This window comes from Falco punctatus, assembly GCF_963210335.1.
Source record: "Falco punctatus genome assembly, chromosome: 1".
Taxonomy (NCBI): domain Eukaryota; kingdom Metazoa; phylum Chordata; class Aves; order Falconiformes; family Falconidae; genus Falco; species Falco punctatus.
Genome location: NC_137580.1, coordinates 113253436 through 113273157, shown reverse-complemented (window position 1 = coordinate 113273157; position 19722 = coordinate 113253436). Strand labels below are relative to the sequence as shown.

General features: G+C 39.8%; 1 protein-coding gene across 5 annotated transcripts in view; it reads right to left on the bottom strand.

Moving 5' to 3' along the window:
- The window catches only part of PITPNM3 (PITPNM family member 3), a 121141-nt gene that overhangs the window by 57923 nt on the left and 43496 nt on the right, over positions 1-19722 (bottom strand). For all 5 annotated transcript variants that reach the window (XM_080398005.1, XM_080398003.1, XM_080398006.1 and 2 more), the window contains one exon: positions 15459-15566. In XM_080398005.1, coding sequence (XP_080254131.1) covers positions 15459-15566 — 108 coding nt within the window. The remainder of the gene's footprint in view (positions 1-15458; positions 15567-19722) is intronic.

The following is a 19722-nucleotide window of genomic DNA, read 5'->3' as shown; positions in this document are numbered from 1 at the left end:
ATACTCAAATGCAGACCTGGCATATTTAAAATTATCTTTCTGAAGATGTTTACTCTGATATGATGGGAAAAACTTGATGGGAAAATGTCTTGCCTGATTAACCACTTGCGGGCATTCTACTTCATCTGTGTAACTATAGTCCTTGGAAACTAGACTACTAAAGGGCTGAGATGTTACTCCTACATTTAGAGACAAATTCATGAAGGCAGCTTAGTTTATGAGGAGCCTCACTAAATTCAAAGAAATTGATCAAAAGAAATCATGCTAGTGAAATTAACGGTAGGAACTGTATACTCTAAAGGAGCATTAACTATGCTCATCAGAGTGGTCCAGATATTTTCATAGCACAGTAATCTCCACAGAATCTGAAAAAAATTGCCACTTTTCTGGCCTGGAATTAAAAGATGATCTAGTATTGCTCTAGTTGCATGCTACCAGCTATTGCAAAGCTAAAAAGAAAAAAAAAAAAAACACAAAAAAACAGGGCAATGTTGAAACCAGAATAGAATCCACCTTTACCTTTCCAGAAAGGATTGGTAACACCAGTAGAGATAAGCATACCTATTCACCAGAGCAAGTAGCTGCAGGTACAAACAAGATTCACAATGTTACCTTTAGTGTCATGCTCTGGTACAGTCATTACACATATACATACATTTGCAGATCTGTGCTCCTGAGATGCTAGAGGGCATTCTGTACAATTCTTACCTGTTTTTCTCTCCCCTGGGATTACATTTCTAATGGGATCATCATCAGATGACAGCACAGCAGAACACAGTTCTGTGCCTCAACACCAGTGAGATATTAGGGGGAATCCTTTGCCTTCTTCCCCACACATCCAGCCTTGCAACACTTGCTACTGGAGTGGCCGGTAGGCTTTATAGCATGTATGACTTTCTCTGTTCTAATCATCTGAATTCATTTAACAATATAACCATACCACTGGAACAAACAATGCTCAGGGCTCCATTTTAGAATGTGGCTTTTGCCCCAGCAAGAATATTGTGAAATTTAATTTCTAAATAGAAATATCTGTTTTCTTAATTATTTTTTTTAAATGCCATGTCACACTTGGGAAAGTAGAGGGAGAGGAAAGGAGGTAATATACCTACAGATGGTATGACCCTCTGGATGGGAACGGCAGCCAGGGAAACTCTAGGCCCAATGAAACTAATGCAAGAACACATGCTGCTTTCAGCATGTGGACCAGATCTTAATACAGGTCGAAAAGAGAATCTGTGGAGGGACAGCAAGGAAGGCAATACTCTCTGCAGCAGGACTCAGCTCTCAGCTAAAATAAATACCTTAGCGGCTAGCTTAAGCTTCATCTATTTTGCATGCATTTGCTGAGCTGTACTCTATAACATACAGAATTGACAAAATTAAATGACGGCATTTGCAGAACACTGGTAACCAGCCCTAGTACAAACTACTACTGTTGATGATTTGCAGAAATCCAGTTCACTGCTTCTCTCTAAAACCTGCTGCTAGAAGCAAATCTACTCTTTATAGGAGCCATCTGATGTGTCTTGGAATGCTATTGACTACTCTAGTTTCCATCCTTCCCTTCCACTGTTCACTCCCGTAAGCCAAATTTTCTGTTTGCCATTCTTCATATTATTAGGCAGTGGCAGATGCCATTGCAAAAATTTAATAGCAACATAAACATTACAGTCATCTATGTATAAACACCCTTTAATTAATTATGTGACTCTAGGAGGACATGACAAGGGGGGGCGATCACATGCTATGCGGGGAAAGGAAGAGAGCAGTTTGTTTACACAGAACATTCACTGTGGACAAAATTAAGCAAGGCAGCCTTCGGAGGAGCAAGAGAAAAACACTACTACAAGGTAGAAATCACTATACTGAAAGCAGAGTCATGAGGGTGTAGAGACTCTTCTATTAAACTGAGTGTTTTAACCATTGCATAGATGTTGGAGCACTTTTGAGATGCATGGCAGAGGTAGCAAAGAAGGCTGAATCAGTAAGCCAATGAAAAATAAGACCAGATGAATAGCTCACTAAGATCGCCTTAGTGTGCACCCAGTCTTGCACAAAGGCACTAGCCTCCTGTAGGAGTTTAATGGATCCAACTTAACATAGCTTGAAACTTCAGATGCTATGGGTTAGAATCCACATCACAACTGACAAGTATCTTAACAAAAAGCCTAAACCATTCAACGCAAAAAATTAACCACTCCCATTTAAGTGAAAAATGCTAATTCACAACCAAAATGGCATATCTGCAAATTTTCTCTTTAATCTCTTGACATAATCATCAAATCTAACTCTTTTTTAAACATTAGAAATGCAAAATTCAACAAAACAATTAAGATCCACATACAGTTTGGCTGAAAAGATATTAGTTGATTCCATCTCTACAGGTTTTATACAGAGAAAAGAACCAAGTGATAAGGAAATATATATCTTTCACATCATTATACAAGGAAATTACACAAATATAGACATTATACAAGGAAAGAAAACATGAGAGAAAAAAATACACCCAATTTTGCCTGAAAAAACTGACCTTAAAAACCTTATTAACAGCTGCCTTCCTGCCATACCTTGCAGTTAACTCAGGGCTGATTGCTGGCACCTTGCTGATTTCTTCGCCAAAGGTGTATTTAGGCACTGCGCTGCAGGGTCTGCTTTACTCCTAACCAAGCACTGCATGTACAGATTTAAACACCGCACGAGCTTTATTATTGACTTAAACTATGATGAATTTTATTTTCCAAAAAACAACAGATGGCTTTCAGACTACAAAGTCTTTCTCCTTCTGTAAAAAACACAAACTGGAGAGTGGTGTAGTTAAACTCTCCTCTTACACTTAGGATTTGTACCTACTTAGCAACAACCCAGTTGAAAATTTGATGAAGACCAACCTCCTGAAGTTGATGCATTACTTATCTCTCATGTTAATGTTTCTCCATAGTACAAGACTAGTTACAGTCTTAATTTGATGGAAAAATTAAGCAATACTGTTCCACAGCCAAATTAAGAACAGCTTATACCCTATTAAGTAGCAAAATAGTAAGTACTTTCTCATTCACTTCCCCATCTCTACCTTCCACTATGGGGTGAGATTAGGGTAAATTTTTGTAGCACCAGTCTAACCAGAGATTCAAGAGGTTTGGGATCAGGGTAAAGGCATTTTCGTAAGTGTTTAATCCTCCTGAATGCCCAGTATGATCTATGGGAGCTCAGTGCCCTTATAAAAGCTAGCCCTTGCAAACAGTCCACTCAAAACCAAACCAAAACAAACTTCCTCAAAAGAGGAGAAGAATCACTGTCGAGTTAAGCCTTTATAGCATCCTTGTGCACACAAGAGAACAGAAAGATGAGTTCCATGTAGTGCAACAAAAGCTATCATGAATCCTAGGGCTTTAGAAGTACAATGGCAGCGTCAAACCCAAGGGTGCCAAATGTACTATCGAGGAAGTAGCCAGTGACTGACCACCCCCTTCCATGCAGGAAGTCTCTGCTAAAGCCACTGGGACAGTTTCTGCTCTCCATTTTACTGCTTCAAGTCCAGCTTCTTCAGCAGGGTAACTCTTTACAATAGTCTTTGCAAAGGATCAAAAGTTACTTGCATCAAAAGGCACTGCAATTGCGAAATGACTGCTGCACATTTTCTGGAAGCATAAATATGCCGTAGTAACGCTTGTTCGAAGTTAGTGTGAAATACAATAGTATAACTGGACGATGCTCTGTGTCACAGAATCCTAGAATGGTTTGGGTTGGAAGGGACCTTAAACAACACCTAGTTCCACCCCCCTACCATGTAGCGATATGATTTGGTTTTAGGTAGTCCTGCCATGAGCAGGGAGTTGGATTGATGATCCTTATGGGTACCGTCCAACTTGAGATTTCTACGGTTTTACGAACTAGCTTACTTCACAGATGTATATTAAACTTAATCTTAAACAAAAATATTATTTTAGTCTTCCAGTTCTGTTCAGTGCCTTGTGGACATTATGACAGAAGAACAGAGATAGCAATTCAGGTAATCAACAGGAAACTGTCCCTGTCAACTGTTAGAAATGTGCTGCTTCACATACAGAACAGCCTTTTTTCCCCTTACGCTAGATGGAAAAAGATGAGATCCAGAAGATACAATACCAGAGAATAAAAAAAGCAATTTCTCAGTGATGTATTTACTGTACTTCAGATCTAAGGAAAAATTTTTTTTAAAGGGGAGTCACAAAGAATAGTTGGAGTGGTGGGGAGTCACAGCGGATGCCATGAATTCAACAGAATTCTATAGTGTATGATTTGTAAGCCACAGCCTTTGGAGAATGATTCTTCCTAAGTTTTAAGGTAAGCAGCACAGAATTTATCATTTTAAAAAAATCAGTAGGAACTACTGCACAGCTCAATCCTAGGCGGCTCAGAAAGGGCAGGAATTGCAGCTTTCCATACACAGACCTAACACAACTTGCCCAATAGTAGCACTTCCCAGCTCCAGAACACTATCTTGTAATGAGCTGGATGTGAAGAATAAAAGTTTAATCTAAATCAACGATTCAAATGAGTCCCAGAAAGAGAGCAGTATTACTACCAGCACTATTTTCCAGATAGACAATCAATGCATTAAAAGATGAAAAGAGCTGAGTAACCTGCTCTTGTGCAATGGGTCCAAGAAAGGCCTTTCACTCACCTGATATGAACACTTCCAGTTGTGAAAGCTGATCAAGTCCATCTATTTTGCTGGTTATCAGTAAAGCAATCCATCAGTCTGTATGTGTGGCATATGAAGCACAGGTAAAGTGAATTTCACAGGCATTTTACAGTCAGCTATGTTTTAAATAACCAAAAACTAAACTGCATTTTGTCAACTGCCTACTTGTGAATTCATCCTCATTTGAAGCATTTAAATTCAATTAGCTGGATTTGCAGAGTAAAGTAGTACCATATTGCTGGCAAAACTGGGTAATGGCTCTTAAAATTTAATTAAGAGTGTATTAAATCAGTAGTCATCCTTTGTGGCAAGCTGTATTACAGAAACTACATTGGTTTTTTGCTGCTTGCTTGTTTATTTTATATTCTACAAAAATACCACTAATGCCAGCCTCTTTTTTAGTTCTTTTTTCCTCTTTTTTTTTTTTTTTTTACATCTTCATATTGCAGAAATTAGGTTTCAAGCCCAGGGTATGCAGCAGATTTTAAAAAGTCTTCTTGGCTTCAGGCATGAGAAGCATATTGATAACTCCAATTCTACCAATTTAAGGATGCTGTAATTGGGGAAGTAACAATGACTGCCTTAAGCATGTTGCACAAACTAAGTTTCAAAACAAACATACATTCAGGATTCATTGGGGTTTTGCATGTTTCACTTTTTTTGTGTGTGCATTTGTGGGGTTTTTTAATGTTTACATTTCGGAAAATGCAAATGTATTAAAACTAAAACTATCCACAGAAATGGGACTTTCTTTTTTTCCCAGGAAGGCTTCAAAAGAGACAAACTCACTGCATAACAGCCAACAGACAAGTGTTTATGGAACCCTTCTAAAAGAAGCTCAAGTTTAAGCCTCTGCCACAAATCTGGTATTTAAACTATTTTACAGAAAAGTTAAGTAGTTCTATTAGGTTTATGTAGCAAGGTCTTGGTATCAGGGGGTCTACAGGGGTACTTCTGTGAGAAGACAAAAGGAGCTGCCTCCCACGTCCAACAGAGCCTGCTCCAGCCAGCTCTAAGACAGACCCACTGCTACCCAAAGCTTTCAGTGACACTGGTAGCACCTCTTTGACACCATGTTTAAGAAGGGGTGAAAAGTACTTTGCAACAGCTGTGAGAAAAGTGAGAAAGTGTGAGAGAAACAGCTCTGCAAACACAAAGGTCAGTGAAGAAGGACAGGGAGGAGGTGCTCCATGCTCCAGAGATTCCCCTGCAGCCCATGGCGAAGACCACGGTGAGGCAGCCTGTCCCTCTCAGCCCATACAGGTCCACAGTGGAACAAATATCCATCTGCAGCCCGTGGAGGACCCCATGCTGGAGCAAGGTGAAGTGCCTTGAAGGAAGCTACAATCCATGAAAAGCCGATGCCAGAGCAGGCTCCTTGGCAGGAATGGTGGCCCATGGGGGACCCACACTGCAGCAGTCCTTTGCTGCATGACTGCACCCTGTGGAAAAGACCAGTGCTGGAGCAGCTCATGAAGAACTGCAGTGTGTGGGAAGGACCCACACTGGAAAAGTTTATAAAGTACTGTATCCCATGGGATGGATCCCAGGCCAAAGCAGGGGAAGAGCATGAGGAAGAAGCAGCAGCAGAGACAAAGTGTTAAGAACTGAACTGCAACCCCTGCTCCTCATCCCTCTGCATGGCTCAGGGAAGGGGGAGGAGGTAGAAGAGTTGGGAACAAAGTCAAGCCGGGGAAAATGGGGAGAGTGGGGGGAAAATATTTCTAGCTTTGTTTTATTTTTCACTAGCCTACTCTGTTACAATTAATTGGCAATGGGTCAAGTGACCCTGGAGAGCATCCTTTCATATGGCATACTACCCCAGTTCAATCTTGGAAGCTCTTGTTTGAGTACTCTGGATAACAGCCTGGTCGATTTCTCTCTGCACTGGGCCAGACAACCACTTCACACACTCATGAACAAAATATTGTGTGACTACAATGTTCTCCATGGTCTTTTCATCATGTGGCAGTCATCCTAGATACCAAGATCCTCTGAATTCTGTACATGCAAAAAGTGACTGAGATGAAAAAGGTCCTCAGAGTCATTCAAAAGATACAACTGCCCTGGTTTCAGCTGGGATAGAGTTAATTTTCTTCTTAGTAGCTGGTGCAGTTCCATGGTTTGGATTTGGTGTGAGAACAATGTTGATTGCACTCTGGTGTTTTTAGTTGCTGCTAGGTAATGTTTATACTAAGTTGAGGACTTTTCAGTTTTTCAGGCCTGGCCAGTGAGAGGGCTGGAGGGGCACACAAAACTGGGAGGGGACACAGCCAGGACAGGTGAGCCAAACTAACCAAAGAGGTATTCCATACCATATGATGTCATGCTGAGTATTTATAAGCTGGGGGAAGAAGAAAGAAGGGGGGGGGGGGCATTTGCAGTTATGGTGTTTGTCTTCCCAGGTAACTGTTAAATGTCATGGAGCCCTGCTTTCCTGAAGATGACTGAACACCTTCCTGCTGAAGGCAAGTAATGAATTAATTCCTTGCTTTGCTTGCGTGGCTTTTGCTTTACCTATTAAGCTGTCTTTATCTCAACCCATGAGTTTTCTCACTTTTACTCTTCTGATTCTCTCCCTCACCCCACCTGGGGCAGGGGGGAGGGGTAGTGAGCGAGAAGTTGTGACATGCTTAGTTGCAAGCCAGGGTTACAACATGACAATGCCCTACTTGAAAGGAGATTGCTATCCTCTTAGGTGTACCCTTGCACTAGAATCATCAATAATATGACCATCTTATCATAAGGAGATGCACAGTTCACAATGAATTTGTATTCGCAAATTCCAGCCTCCAGGACCAGCTCCAGTCGTTCTGTGCTACCACAACACCTTGGTCTTAAATAGCACTGCATATCCCAATGAATCGATGCGAGTCAGAAGTTTACACAATCTTATCCTCACAGCTGGGGGTGAAGAAAGGTTAAAAGTATCACATTTTCAAATGTGATCTATAGTAAGTAACTCCATAAAATACATGTCTTAATATGTTCAAGTACAAGCTGCATGGAAGACCACAGAGTGTCAGAAGAGAAGAATGAAGTCTTAACTACCAAACTCCTAACCCGGACACAAATCTACTCTGCACAAAGTGTAAACACATTAATTTCACTTAAGCTGGACCAACCTTTAAGCAAAGGAGCTTCAGGCACCCCAGCCAGAACAAAACAAATCAAACAGAAGGTAACAGGTGATTATGACCACTGTACCTAAGCAGGAACTTCTTAAAAACACACATACACAAAATCAGTTGTCACAAGAGGTAAGTATTAGTCATTCTAATTTTCATCAGCTTTTCAGTTAGATTATTTTAAAAGGCAACAGAGTGCTCACTACATTTTTGCTAATGTAAAAAATAGTATTTTGCGAGATAAGCCAAGCATTGACTCCACAGTTAGAAAAAAAGGGTCTAATTATTAATAAAGTAGCGACTATTCAGTTGTGATCCATTTTCCTTTTACTGCAATTAATTACAAATAATGACTGTCAGGATCACCAGTGTTTCATCAATAAGGAGCCCAATTTTATGTTTTGCCTTATGTGCAATAATATACACCACAGCCACTTTACTGGGACTCCATGGAGTAACCAGGCCCAGACCCAGGCCCAGAATTTGACTCTTTGTAACAGAGTAGCTAGGGGTTGCCTCTGGAATAGAGAACTGCAGAATGATACTGTTGTAACCACGGCCTTAAATACACAAGTTCTCAAACACAGGGTAAGCATCTTTCCCCAACTTCAACAATAACCACACCTATCAGAAGCAGATTTATCTCCAAAAACAAGATGGGAGTTCAGACTCCATAGACCCTGAAGTCCATCAGCTCTTTGCTGGAACATCCAGCCAGGGCCTGGGCCTGGGCCTGGGTGTGGGGAGGAAGGGTCATGGAATTCTAAGAGCTGGCGATAAGAATGCTTCTCCAGTTGTTTCTTGGAGCTCACAAAATGACCTCAGATGGTCATAATTGCTGGCTCTCATGCAGCTAAATTTTTAACTGATGTTCTAGATGCTCAGTTCTCGTTATCACTTGGCCAACCTCCAGACCTGGCTAAATCCTTTTAGGAAACATTAAAGCCATTTTCATCAGAGCCTGCAGCAAATGTGCATAAGCAAGCACACACTTCCACACATCTCCAACAAATTCTTTATGAACCAGAAGGGCAATAAAACCTGACTGCTTTCCAAATGAGCTCTTAATCATAATCTGTTACTTAAAACATTGGAAGTCAGCATACATCCTATCATACAACATGGTCTTTTGAGAGACAAAGCCAGACAGATTTATGTTTGCTTTTTATGCTGAGGTCAAGGTTCCCTCATTTGTCTTATGTTATTTCCTAGCTTTACTGTGTTATAACTTTGAGAAGGTTCAGAACCAGAGAGGTCACCTATTGCCATTTTAATGAGCATACAAACTTTATACCCAAGTATATTTGCCCCCAGATATTAAGTACATCTTCCAGTGCAAACCAGAAGTTGTGTGCTCCTGAAAATCAAGAGCTGTGAAAGAATAGACAGTCAAAAGATTCAGAAATTGAACACAGTGATTTTTAGATGTTATCTAATTCTACCACATCTTACAAAGATGTATATTTCTTTTCCTTAGAAGAAATAATGACTGAACACGAACATGCCAATTACGTATTATCCCACAGCTACACCACAAATTCACATTACTGCAAATATCCTGCTATTGTGATTTTAATACATAATCTAAAATAGACCATTTCAATCTTCCTACTCACACATCCATCTGTCTTTCCGGAGATCATCTTCACATCTCAATTTCTAAGGGAACTTTCATAGGAAAAAGCTATTCACAGACAAGAAAGATGCCCAAGTACTTTCCATTCACTGCTAAACAAATTCCTTCAGGAATCCTCCCACCACTGCTAAAGACAAGAGCTCTCTTTCTACCCATGTCCAGGTCAGTAAGCAAACCTGTTACACGTACAGTGTGTTCCTATCACATTACCGAGTAACTAAAAATGATATGACAGGGCAAACAGACAAAGGAGATCCATAAGGATTGCATTAAGATCTCAAGTCTGACATTCACTAAATTCTGAAATCTTGGCTTTGCAAATTTAGTTCTGGGATATTCAGGAATTCTAAAGAAATACAGCCTGTCCTGACCTTCTGGTGTGTCAGACTCCTGTCACTTCAGTGACGGGCTGAAAGTGAGATGTGCTATGTCAGCCAGCCAACTGAATAGATAGACTGTTTTCACATCCAAACTGCTATGCAGCAGCCAAGGGACAACACAGTCCTAAAACCCACTTGCACCATAAAAGCTGCAAATGAGCCTGGAAATCCACTGCTCTTAGGGTTTCTAAGGTTGGTTTTGTTTTATAAAAAACTATATACAGAACTAAACAACAGACAATGAAAAAATAAAGCCTCTGGGGAAGAGGAAGAGTCCAGTGGCCCTCAAAAGGCAAGCCAGTTTCCTTTTGTTCAAAAGGAACAGTTTGTGCTAAAAAATGCCACTGACAGAAAAAAGAGGGAAGAAATTATAGAAAGGAAGGGACGGCAGCAGCACAAGTAATAAGACAACACAGCCCTTACTGAACTGAGAGTCTGGGTACCTTCAGCACAGTCTCCAGACAATTTTTTTCCTGCAAAGTGATTTTTAAAATTTTATATGTTCACACTGTTCTTGCTTGCTTTTCTTGGGGAAGAGACACAATCAGCAGTTAGAGGGTAGTAGAGAGCTCAGCAAATGAAAAAAACCTGCCAGCTAACTGCAACATGTAGTGAAGACGACTGCACTGAGCAAGAGCAGCACCTACACCTTAAAGCCCTTCAGAGGCTTAAACAAAACACTCTTTTTTGTTTCTCCAAACAAAAATCTGGAGAAAACAAACAGTAATGCTAAAAAGACCACTCCATTTCAGCACAGATGACTTTCCCATCCTGCCATAAGTCAGTCTGTTTGAAGTATTTTACTATACCAAGAAACTGCAGCAAGAGTACAGCCTGCAGTGAAAGGAACATACCGTGGTCAGGAAAAGGATGCATACCTATGTTGATCAGCTCGTGACTGCTTGTATCAATCATTATGCAAACGCCTTAGCTACTGTGAAATTTTTCCACAATTGTACCAAGGTCAACTACAGGTGGAATTCTGTTCTTTGCCTTACTGCATGACACGTGGCATATACAGCTGGTCTACAGAAGGCCTTTCTCCTTTCCAGATACCTTCTACATCATCCCCCAGTGAAAGTCAGCAGTACAAGAAAAGCGAAGTCTAGCAACCTTTGCCTAGAAAAAACCTCCCTGGCATTCCTGGTAAGACAGCCAGGAACTGGGAGTTGTCCAACAAAGGGTTTTGGCTCACTGAGGACAGGCAGAAAATCAGAGTGCCACAGACAAAAGCAGAAACTCAGCACAAGGAAAAACATGAAGCTTGCATGTTTTATTACATCTGATGCAAAAAAGAGAGGCCTGAAGTTGCAATGTAGCTTGCACAAATTTACACAGAGCAGCTGCCTGTGGCAGCAATCAAAAAAAGGCCCACTGCTTCTGCTCACCAGTTAGGAAGGCAGAGGTGAATAAAATTCCCCAGCATGGAAGCTACCAGCTCAGGAAGGACAGTCTGATTCACTAAAGCTGTAAAACTTTTTTCTCACTGCAGTTCAGTGTAATTAAAGCTGGTTCATGTTCATGAATGTGTGATGCTGGTAAGCTGGCAAGGACCATATTGTATTGGCATTGAACTGCAGTGCCCATTCCTTGAGACTCATGTTTCTTCTACTCTTTAGAAAAATAAGGTGGATTGGGGTGGGAATGACAAAATGAAGGGCGAAGAACAGTAATGCCTGTTGTCTGTATATGAAGACTGAATCATAGCAGGACTGCCTATCTCCAGCTGCCATGGCAAGCACTTATTTCCCTATAGAGCTCTGTGGTTCTTCATCCATTTCAGATATTTCTGGATTCCCTCATACTTTTATTTGCATGTGTGAGAGAAAAGAATTTAAACATTTTTAAAAGGCTATTTAACAAAACATTTAACAAAAAATATTTAACAGAAGATGGGCAACTGAGGGAGACAGGATGACCCTAGTACTCATGTGACCTTATTTTAAGTCTTACGCACATTTGGTCTCAAACAAACATGTCTTGACCTCACTGGTAATGTGTGCTCCAGCTATGGCATTTTTTCACCAGGATTTCACCCTTTGAAATGCTAACACAGGTTTAGGTTTACATGTCGATTACTAGCTTGGATTCAATAACGTGTTTTTACTGTAACAGGTATTTGCCTGGTTTGCCAGTTAAAATGTACAGTAATCTCATATCCTGCTATACAGAAACTTAAGTAATGAAATATAAAGCATATCTTGAATTCAAATTATATAAATAGTCTTTGCAATATTTGCAAAGATTTCTTCACCTCACCTTCACTGCACTGTGTCAAGAGTACAAAAACAAATGAACAACAATTTCAACCTTACAAACTTTTAACAATATAGATCTAAAGTAAGGATATGAACTCCAGGCAGCTGGAGGAAATGCAAAGCATTGAAATCCAACAGGCTGAATTTGTTCTTAGTGCCCAGTACATGCAATTTTCCTTAATTTAATGGACAGATGCTTTGCATCAGGAGTGAATTTAAATGTATGACTATGATGTGTGAAAATGCTTTTCTTCCACAACAGGGAAGGCATCTTCATCAACATAATTTATGCAGCTGTGAGTTCTTCATTCAGCTTGATTGCTGTTTGTGATATTTTCTGTAATTAAAATGTAATAATTTTAAATGCTGCTGCCAGTTTTCCCCTAAAGACTTACTTCTACCTCTGATGAGAAAGGTTGTGCTGGTCAAGTGCTCTCAGTCATATTTACTGAGAATCAATGATTGAATTAAATTATATACTTACCATTTACAGAGTTCCTGAGGACCTTGTCTGTCTCACATTGGAACTATAGCATTACTTAAGTAGCATCCAGTGGGTCTTAAGCTCTGCCCAGAGCATACTGTATCTTCTCATATGTCTTCATTTGTTGAAAGAGCCCATAATTATGTACTCTATTAATCAATTTTTTTAAACCATGAAAAAGAACCAGTGCTCTGCTCTCTGCACAGGCACCTAGCAAAACCACTGGCCCTAGAGAGTGAGTGAATTCTAAAAAAGCTCTCTGCAACCAAAGCCAATGAACTCATCATTGTCTGCAAGCTGTAAGTAAATCCAGCTGGGAGCGGGGGGAAGTTTCTCTGCATCAGGAGACCATACTCTTCACATCTTTCCACTGAACAAGTGAAATACCCTGGGAAAGAAGACATATAGGCCATCTTCCTCTTTGCTACATTTTAAAAGAGAGAATCCAGCTTTACATGAACTTTTAATTTTTTTATTGTAAACAATTGAGTTAAGGTGAAATACCTTTCTACTGTGGCACAAAAGACAATACAGTCTTCCTTCAAACGTACTCCTCCCTCCTCTTTGCCTTTATCATTTGTATCTGATGGTTGCTAATCACAGACTTTTCTAAACTGCTGAATTGGTAACACCATTCAGTCTTGTTAAGCTGTAGCAAAAGCACTGTACAATTATCTGCACTAACAACACTGCAACATGACCTATAAGCATTTGGCAGATAATTCCATGAAGGTAAGATACAGATGAGCACATGTAAGGAAAAAAGAAAAAAATAATGATTAAAAAAGATAAAATCAACAAGTATCTAACCAATAGGACTAAATCTGAGACCATGAGGTTGCAGAGGAAAGAAGGAAATGCACATAACTACCTCACCTATTTAGAAACCTGATGTATTTAGCAAGGGTGCATCAGGGAAAATTTCTAACCGGCAGTGTGCACTACAGCCAGAACTCTACATTCTTCTGCATTACTGAAGGAGTGAAATTACATTCTGACATAACAAGACATGGTACACGTAACATTAGCTCAGACTTGTGCTAGCCCAGTTCTTAATGACTTCAGTCCTTGCCTGACACCTTTATTCAAGAACAGTCAAAATCAGCACAAGAAACTGTGACCTAAAAGCAACAGTACGAATGTAGATGCATCTAGGCCAATTCATCAAATGCTTTGAGTTAGTTGCATTGGCTTTAAAGCCTCTTCAAACAGCTGTGTACAAACAGAAGTGAAGTGAAAGGAGAGAACCGATAAGAACTCTTCCTTTTACAAAACATCACAGAGGATTAGATTAAATGAAAAGAGAAACTCTTTGTATGAAGAAGCATGGATTATAGCTCAGGGGCCTGCTTCATTTGTTCCTGTACAGATCTTCCATGCAACCTGGGTCTCATATTTTCTTTGCTGCAGCTATTCAACTGCATAATGCAAACAATGACCCTTTTACCAGCCTCGCTTCTTAAGAGCAGAAACCCTTAGAAAGTCTCTTCCAACTCCTTCCTCAGTGCCCAATACAAAGGGCACTATGAAAAAACCAAACAAAACCATTCTGATATAATGAATGCTAGAATGAAAATAAGCTTTCTAAATCTTTGCCAGCCCTGGAGAAAAGAAAGAAATATCTGCAAGAATGCAAGGACAGTTCTTGGCAAGTCATTTAGAAGACCAACCATATTTGATGCAATACTGTATTAATTTTTATTGCTACTTTTTAGCAGAGAAAATGGCATATTTACAGCACATACAGTATCTCTTAGAAATTGCCATTTAATCTCTGGCTCCAAATAAAGTAAGTTACATACATACATACATAAAGCAACATAAGTGAGGCCTTGATATTACTGTTAAGAGCAAATGCAAAACAGGGAAGTTTTTTCTTCTCTAATTACTTATTTAACAATTGTAAATACACTGTGTCTATTGCGTCTACCTGTCACTTAAATACTATCAAAATAAATAATTCTCATGGTATGTAATCAAGAAGTTTGTGACTCAGATAAATATTACTTCTATACCCCTGTATACTAAAACAGACCTCTTCACAGCTGTCTTGAGCACTGACTACATGTAGCAAATCCATAAAGAAAAGCCTCCTGAAAAGGCTCTTAGAATGGACAAAGCCATCAAAATCTTAAAAAAGCTAGATTAACAAGCACCACTATACATAAGCCCCATACTACTGATGTATAAGGAAATCAGGTCTTTCTCGCTCCCTAAATTCAATGAGGCAATTTTATTTTTCAAATTACTAGGCGATTTAGGAGCCAAAGTAACAATAAAAGGAAGACTGCTTAGGCTTTTGTCCTATGCCCCAGATTCTTACTGGTGTACCGGTGCCCATTTCCCACTCACAGCAGTGGCACATAGTTATCTAAATTTTTACCTAAAACTGGTCCCAATACTCCTTAAAGTATGTGCCCCCTTGAAAATTCCAGATAATGATTTGCTGACTTTAAGGAGCAAAATAACCCAGTGACAGTGACCAACAAGTCTCTTACATATGTTCATTACAGTCAACATACAAAGCTTAAGTTGTGGTCTTGTCTCTATCTCATAGTTGTTGAGCTGAGTCCAACATTGACTTTAAATTTAAATTTATAAATAAATTATATTTATAATATAATATATAATAAAAAAGTATAAATTATACTATATAAAAATAAATTTACCTGGCCTGCCAGAGAAGTTTCCTCCTGAAAGACATCATTGTAATTCATTTCCCAGCACTAAAAGAGTACTTACATATCTACGTAAATCTTTTCACTATGCGATACTGTAAATGATATTTCGGTTGAGTATTTACATAATATCTGACAACTAATTGCTTCAGTAGTCAGATTTTCTTGTTAACTTCCAATTAATACATACGGAAAGCTAAACATTACCTTGATTTTCTTCCAGTTTCCCAATTGTTTCTATCTGCTCAACAAGGTCATTTGAGTTCCACTGGCTCATGCCTATGAGAATGGCATTTTTTCCTTCCACCATCTCTTCTGTAGGAGGAAGGAGAACAGAATAAATTGCAGTGATGAGCAACAGAAAAAAGACAGAATGAGAACTAGTAATTGAGAGAAATTAACAAGTCATCCTGGTCCTTAACAGAAATACCTAACAGGTTAACATATGCAGGACTCTACAGGAAAGCTTCTTGCTTACTGACACGCCCTACAGTGTTAACTACATGCTTGATATATATTGTGTGCTGGAAAACCATGGGAAAGAGGACTGCCTGAATTTTTGCTCTTACCTTGAACAATCACTTAAAACCAAAGCTTGTAATAAATCACTTTGAGTGTTTAATATCAAGTAACAGGATTAGTCAAAATTCTTCCCCCCTCTTGAAAAAGTTAGTATTTTTTTTACTTTTACTTCAGATCATTCAAAAGGCAGAGAGAAGAATGGACACACAGACCAGTTTAAGGCTTTTCAAACATGTTTTTTCTCCTTTTATCAAAGCCACCTGTGCTACACAAAGCCTTACATTTTCGTCCAGGGACAGAGACATAATGGAATGGCAATGAGCCCACAGCACAGAGAACCATCTCTTTCACTGGAATGCCATCCAAGGAGGGGGGGTGGGAAAAGCTTTCAGCTTTCACAAAACACCAACAGTGGATACTCTCTCTCTCTCTCTCTTAAAAAAAGAAAAGAAATCCCAAAAACCAAACAGGCCTAGAAGCTATTGGAAAACATTTTCCTTCAATTTAACAGCTGTTTGGCATGAAGTGTGCATTAATCCTTTCTGAATAAATTTACTAAATGCATTTCAGCCTGGCTGCATACAGCCCAGAATGCTCTTTGTACCTAGGATGAGAGCACAGAAAAAACCCTGTAAAAATGATTAATCATGGTTTTTTACTTGTTAAGGCAGATTCAGGGAATGGGTCAAATTCTGTCCTCTCTTACTGTCTTTTGTAGAGAGAAGGGCTCTATTATGGAAGTAAACACAGAAGAATTTGGCCAGAACATTTCTGGCTAAAATGATCAACATTTTCAAACAAAAAAAGAAACATGAGTTTGTTGGCAACCAGGCCTTGCAGTGGTCCTCTAAATTATTTTAAAATTTATATTCTTTCATGGTTTCTCATATGTATCTCTCTCAGAGAGATCTTGGTACTGGCAGGAGGAAAGTGGATCCATATAAAGCCTTTTAAATCACTGCACAGTCGTCATCATATCTTACCTCCCCCTAAGTCCTACCTTTCAGAAACACACACTCATAAAGGCCATTTGTCAGATTTATCAGAGAAGCTGGATCCAGCAAAGCCCTGACTGGACTCAATGCAATCTTAGGTGCTCCCTGAGGCAAAGAAAATCAACCACTTAGACCAGCATTTTGCTCAGGTTTTTGTCACTTTCTTTCACAAAGGCTGCTTTATTTGAAGTTCTTTAAGGAGGGAGGTAATGAGCCACGGGGTGGCTCTGTAGTGCCCTGACAGGCTGGCTGAAAGCAGCTTGGTGGCACCTGGCCACAGCCACTGTGGGCAGACTGAGCCACCCCAAGGATGTCCTGTACCTCCTGTGATCCAGCCAGCAACTGAAACCTTTGCCTAAAGCTCAGGGCAGCCTGTCAATTGTGAGGACCAGCTCCTTCTGTGTGAACTGTTACCATGAAGTGAAACACTGGAAGGTGGACTAGGGCATTGAGCTCCTTGATGTCAACACAGAGGAGGCAGCTCTTTTGCTCACCCTTATGCAGCGCGCATAATGTATTTTATACCACCAGTTTTGGGGCAAGGCTAGCATTTAGGCATTCCATCTAAAAGTTAAAAAAGCACTGGCTTTAGCATTTAGGAATTCCATCAAGAGGACACTAAAGAACTGTCTCTTGCAGAGAAAGAGGGCTGCAGAATTGTTTAAGCATTTAAATCTGCTATTTTCTTATCACTTTCGGTGTTATGTCATTTACCAAGCCAGGCGTTCCAGACGGCCTGACTGTTTAGCAGAAAGATGAAGTAAGATTAGAGTCAGACTGTTTCTCATTTCTATTGGCTTTCCAAGTTGGATAGAAAACATTAACTATGGTCTGGAATACAATGGTATGTAGTCCCGGGCATCAGTACCTAATGCACTCCAGACCCTGGCCTTATGCCCATTCAGAGGGGAGACTGTAGATCACCCCCAGCCTTCCCATCAGTTTTAGGACACCTCTTTCTCTCCCGGTCTAAAGAAAACAGTTATGTTCCTCACCAACTTTGCTCCCTTTACTTAGCTTATTAACTATACAGGCATGAAATACCCCTACAAATACACACACAAGTTTTCCAGACTGGAGTTCTGCCATACCTCCTTCCCCAGACTAAAGGGAAGAAGACCCTTACAGACAAGTGTGAGAAATCAACCTAGTGCAACTGCACAGCACTACAGAATATCCACATTAAAACACTTGTGGTCTGGTGAGCAGCTGTGATGTTCATCAGTATCAGGTGCTCCCACAAACATTAACCACCTCTGTACACTCTTTATCTCACCTCACCATCTGCTGGCACTCTGGACTGGGTCAGCCTGGAAGTCTTCAAGTTGCACAGTTCCCAGTTGTTTCAAAGCAGACTAACAAGGATAAATGTGTAGGCCACTCTGTAAATGTCTGCCCATAAACAGTTTGTGGGCAACCCAAAAAACAGCTAGACAATACAGTCAAATGCATGTGGTAGTACACCTAAGTCAGCAAGACAGTTTTTCAACCGGAATAAACTGATGCATATGATTGAATAAACAAGGTATTTGGTTAGTCTTAACTGGGTATCTAGACCTGTGAGTTTTCAAAGCAATTTTATGACTTGTGGACCACTGTATAAACAGACATAGACATGCACCTCTGCCTTGCAAAATAACATTCTAAAGCAAATTCACTTAAATATACACAAAAGGAAAGGAAAATGGGGAAACCGTTCACTCTGAATTTTGTTATGACTTTGAACCTCAGGCAAGCATCGTCAATGAAAGGGGAAAAATAGTATTATAGATAAAAGGTATTCTGGTAAGATATATAAATATCTTTATATTTTTATATATATATATAAGGAGATATAACAATATCTCCTTACCAGACTGCATACAAGGATGTCAAGTCTCTGCTTTACTTTTTCTAGCACAAAATACATTATCACATCTCTACAGTCAATTACTTAAACAGGCCTAGAAGAGTGTCGGGAGTAGAAAGCAGTTGCTAGCTTCTGTATTCCTGGGAAGGCACAAGGACTGAACACTACAAGCCACTGTCTGCCATGCTGGATGTAGGTCAAACTATTTTTCATAATACAAACCAAGGTATTCCAATTTCACAGTCTTGACCTGCATAATCTACATTTTCAAATGCAATTTCACTTCACAGCACTGGAGTCCTTTCCTGCTATTTGCCTCCTTTGGCAAGTAAAAGCACCAGTCATAGTTTCACCTTACAAAAAGTTATTTCATCCTATGGTTTCTTTAGGAGAAGACAAAGGGATACAAAGTACTCCTTATTTCCTTAGAAGGGCTCAATTTATCCTTCTTTCTGTTACAGTTCCTCTCCTTACTTCCTACTTGCCTTGAACTCTCCTTCATTTATGTCACAACTGGTTTACCTTCATGAGCTTCAGCAAGGATATCGCAGCAAGGAGCTGGACACTGTGTTAGTGTTTATCTGCATCTAAGAAGCTGATCAGCTGTGAGTACTGTATTCCACCAAGCACACCTCTATGCCTATGATAAGGTCACTGAAGCTGCAGGAGGGAATTGGAGGGTGGGAGCATGTCACAAAATGATAGCGATCCTCAATACGCAGAACAAAATAAACACTAAAGAATTTATGAGCAAGTCACTTCAAAGAGGGACAAGGAATTTAAACTGTTCTCTACCTTTAGGGTCCAAATATTGATGATGATGCCTCTGTTCTACCATAAATTTCATGTATATAATGTTTGAATTTCTTAATATTTTCCCTGAAATACCATCTGCAAATCACCAAAATGGGCAGAAATTTTGGATATGAACCATCTTCGAGATTCACACATGTTGCCCTAGCACTCAGCTGAGGGGAACATAACAGTAAACAAACGGAACAAAAGAGTAAAAGCTTTTTTAATTGGTGATGCTGTAACCCTTGCCTCCTGCTTATTTTCCAGATGTGAAGTGTTTTTCATCTCTTCCCTCCCCCCCCCCAATCAA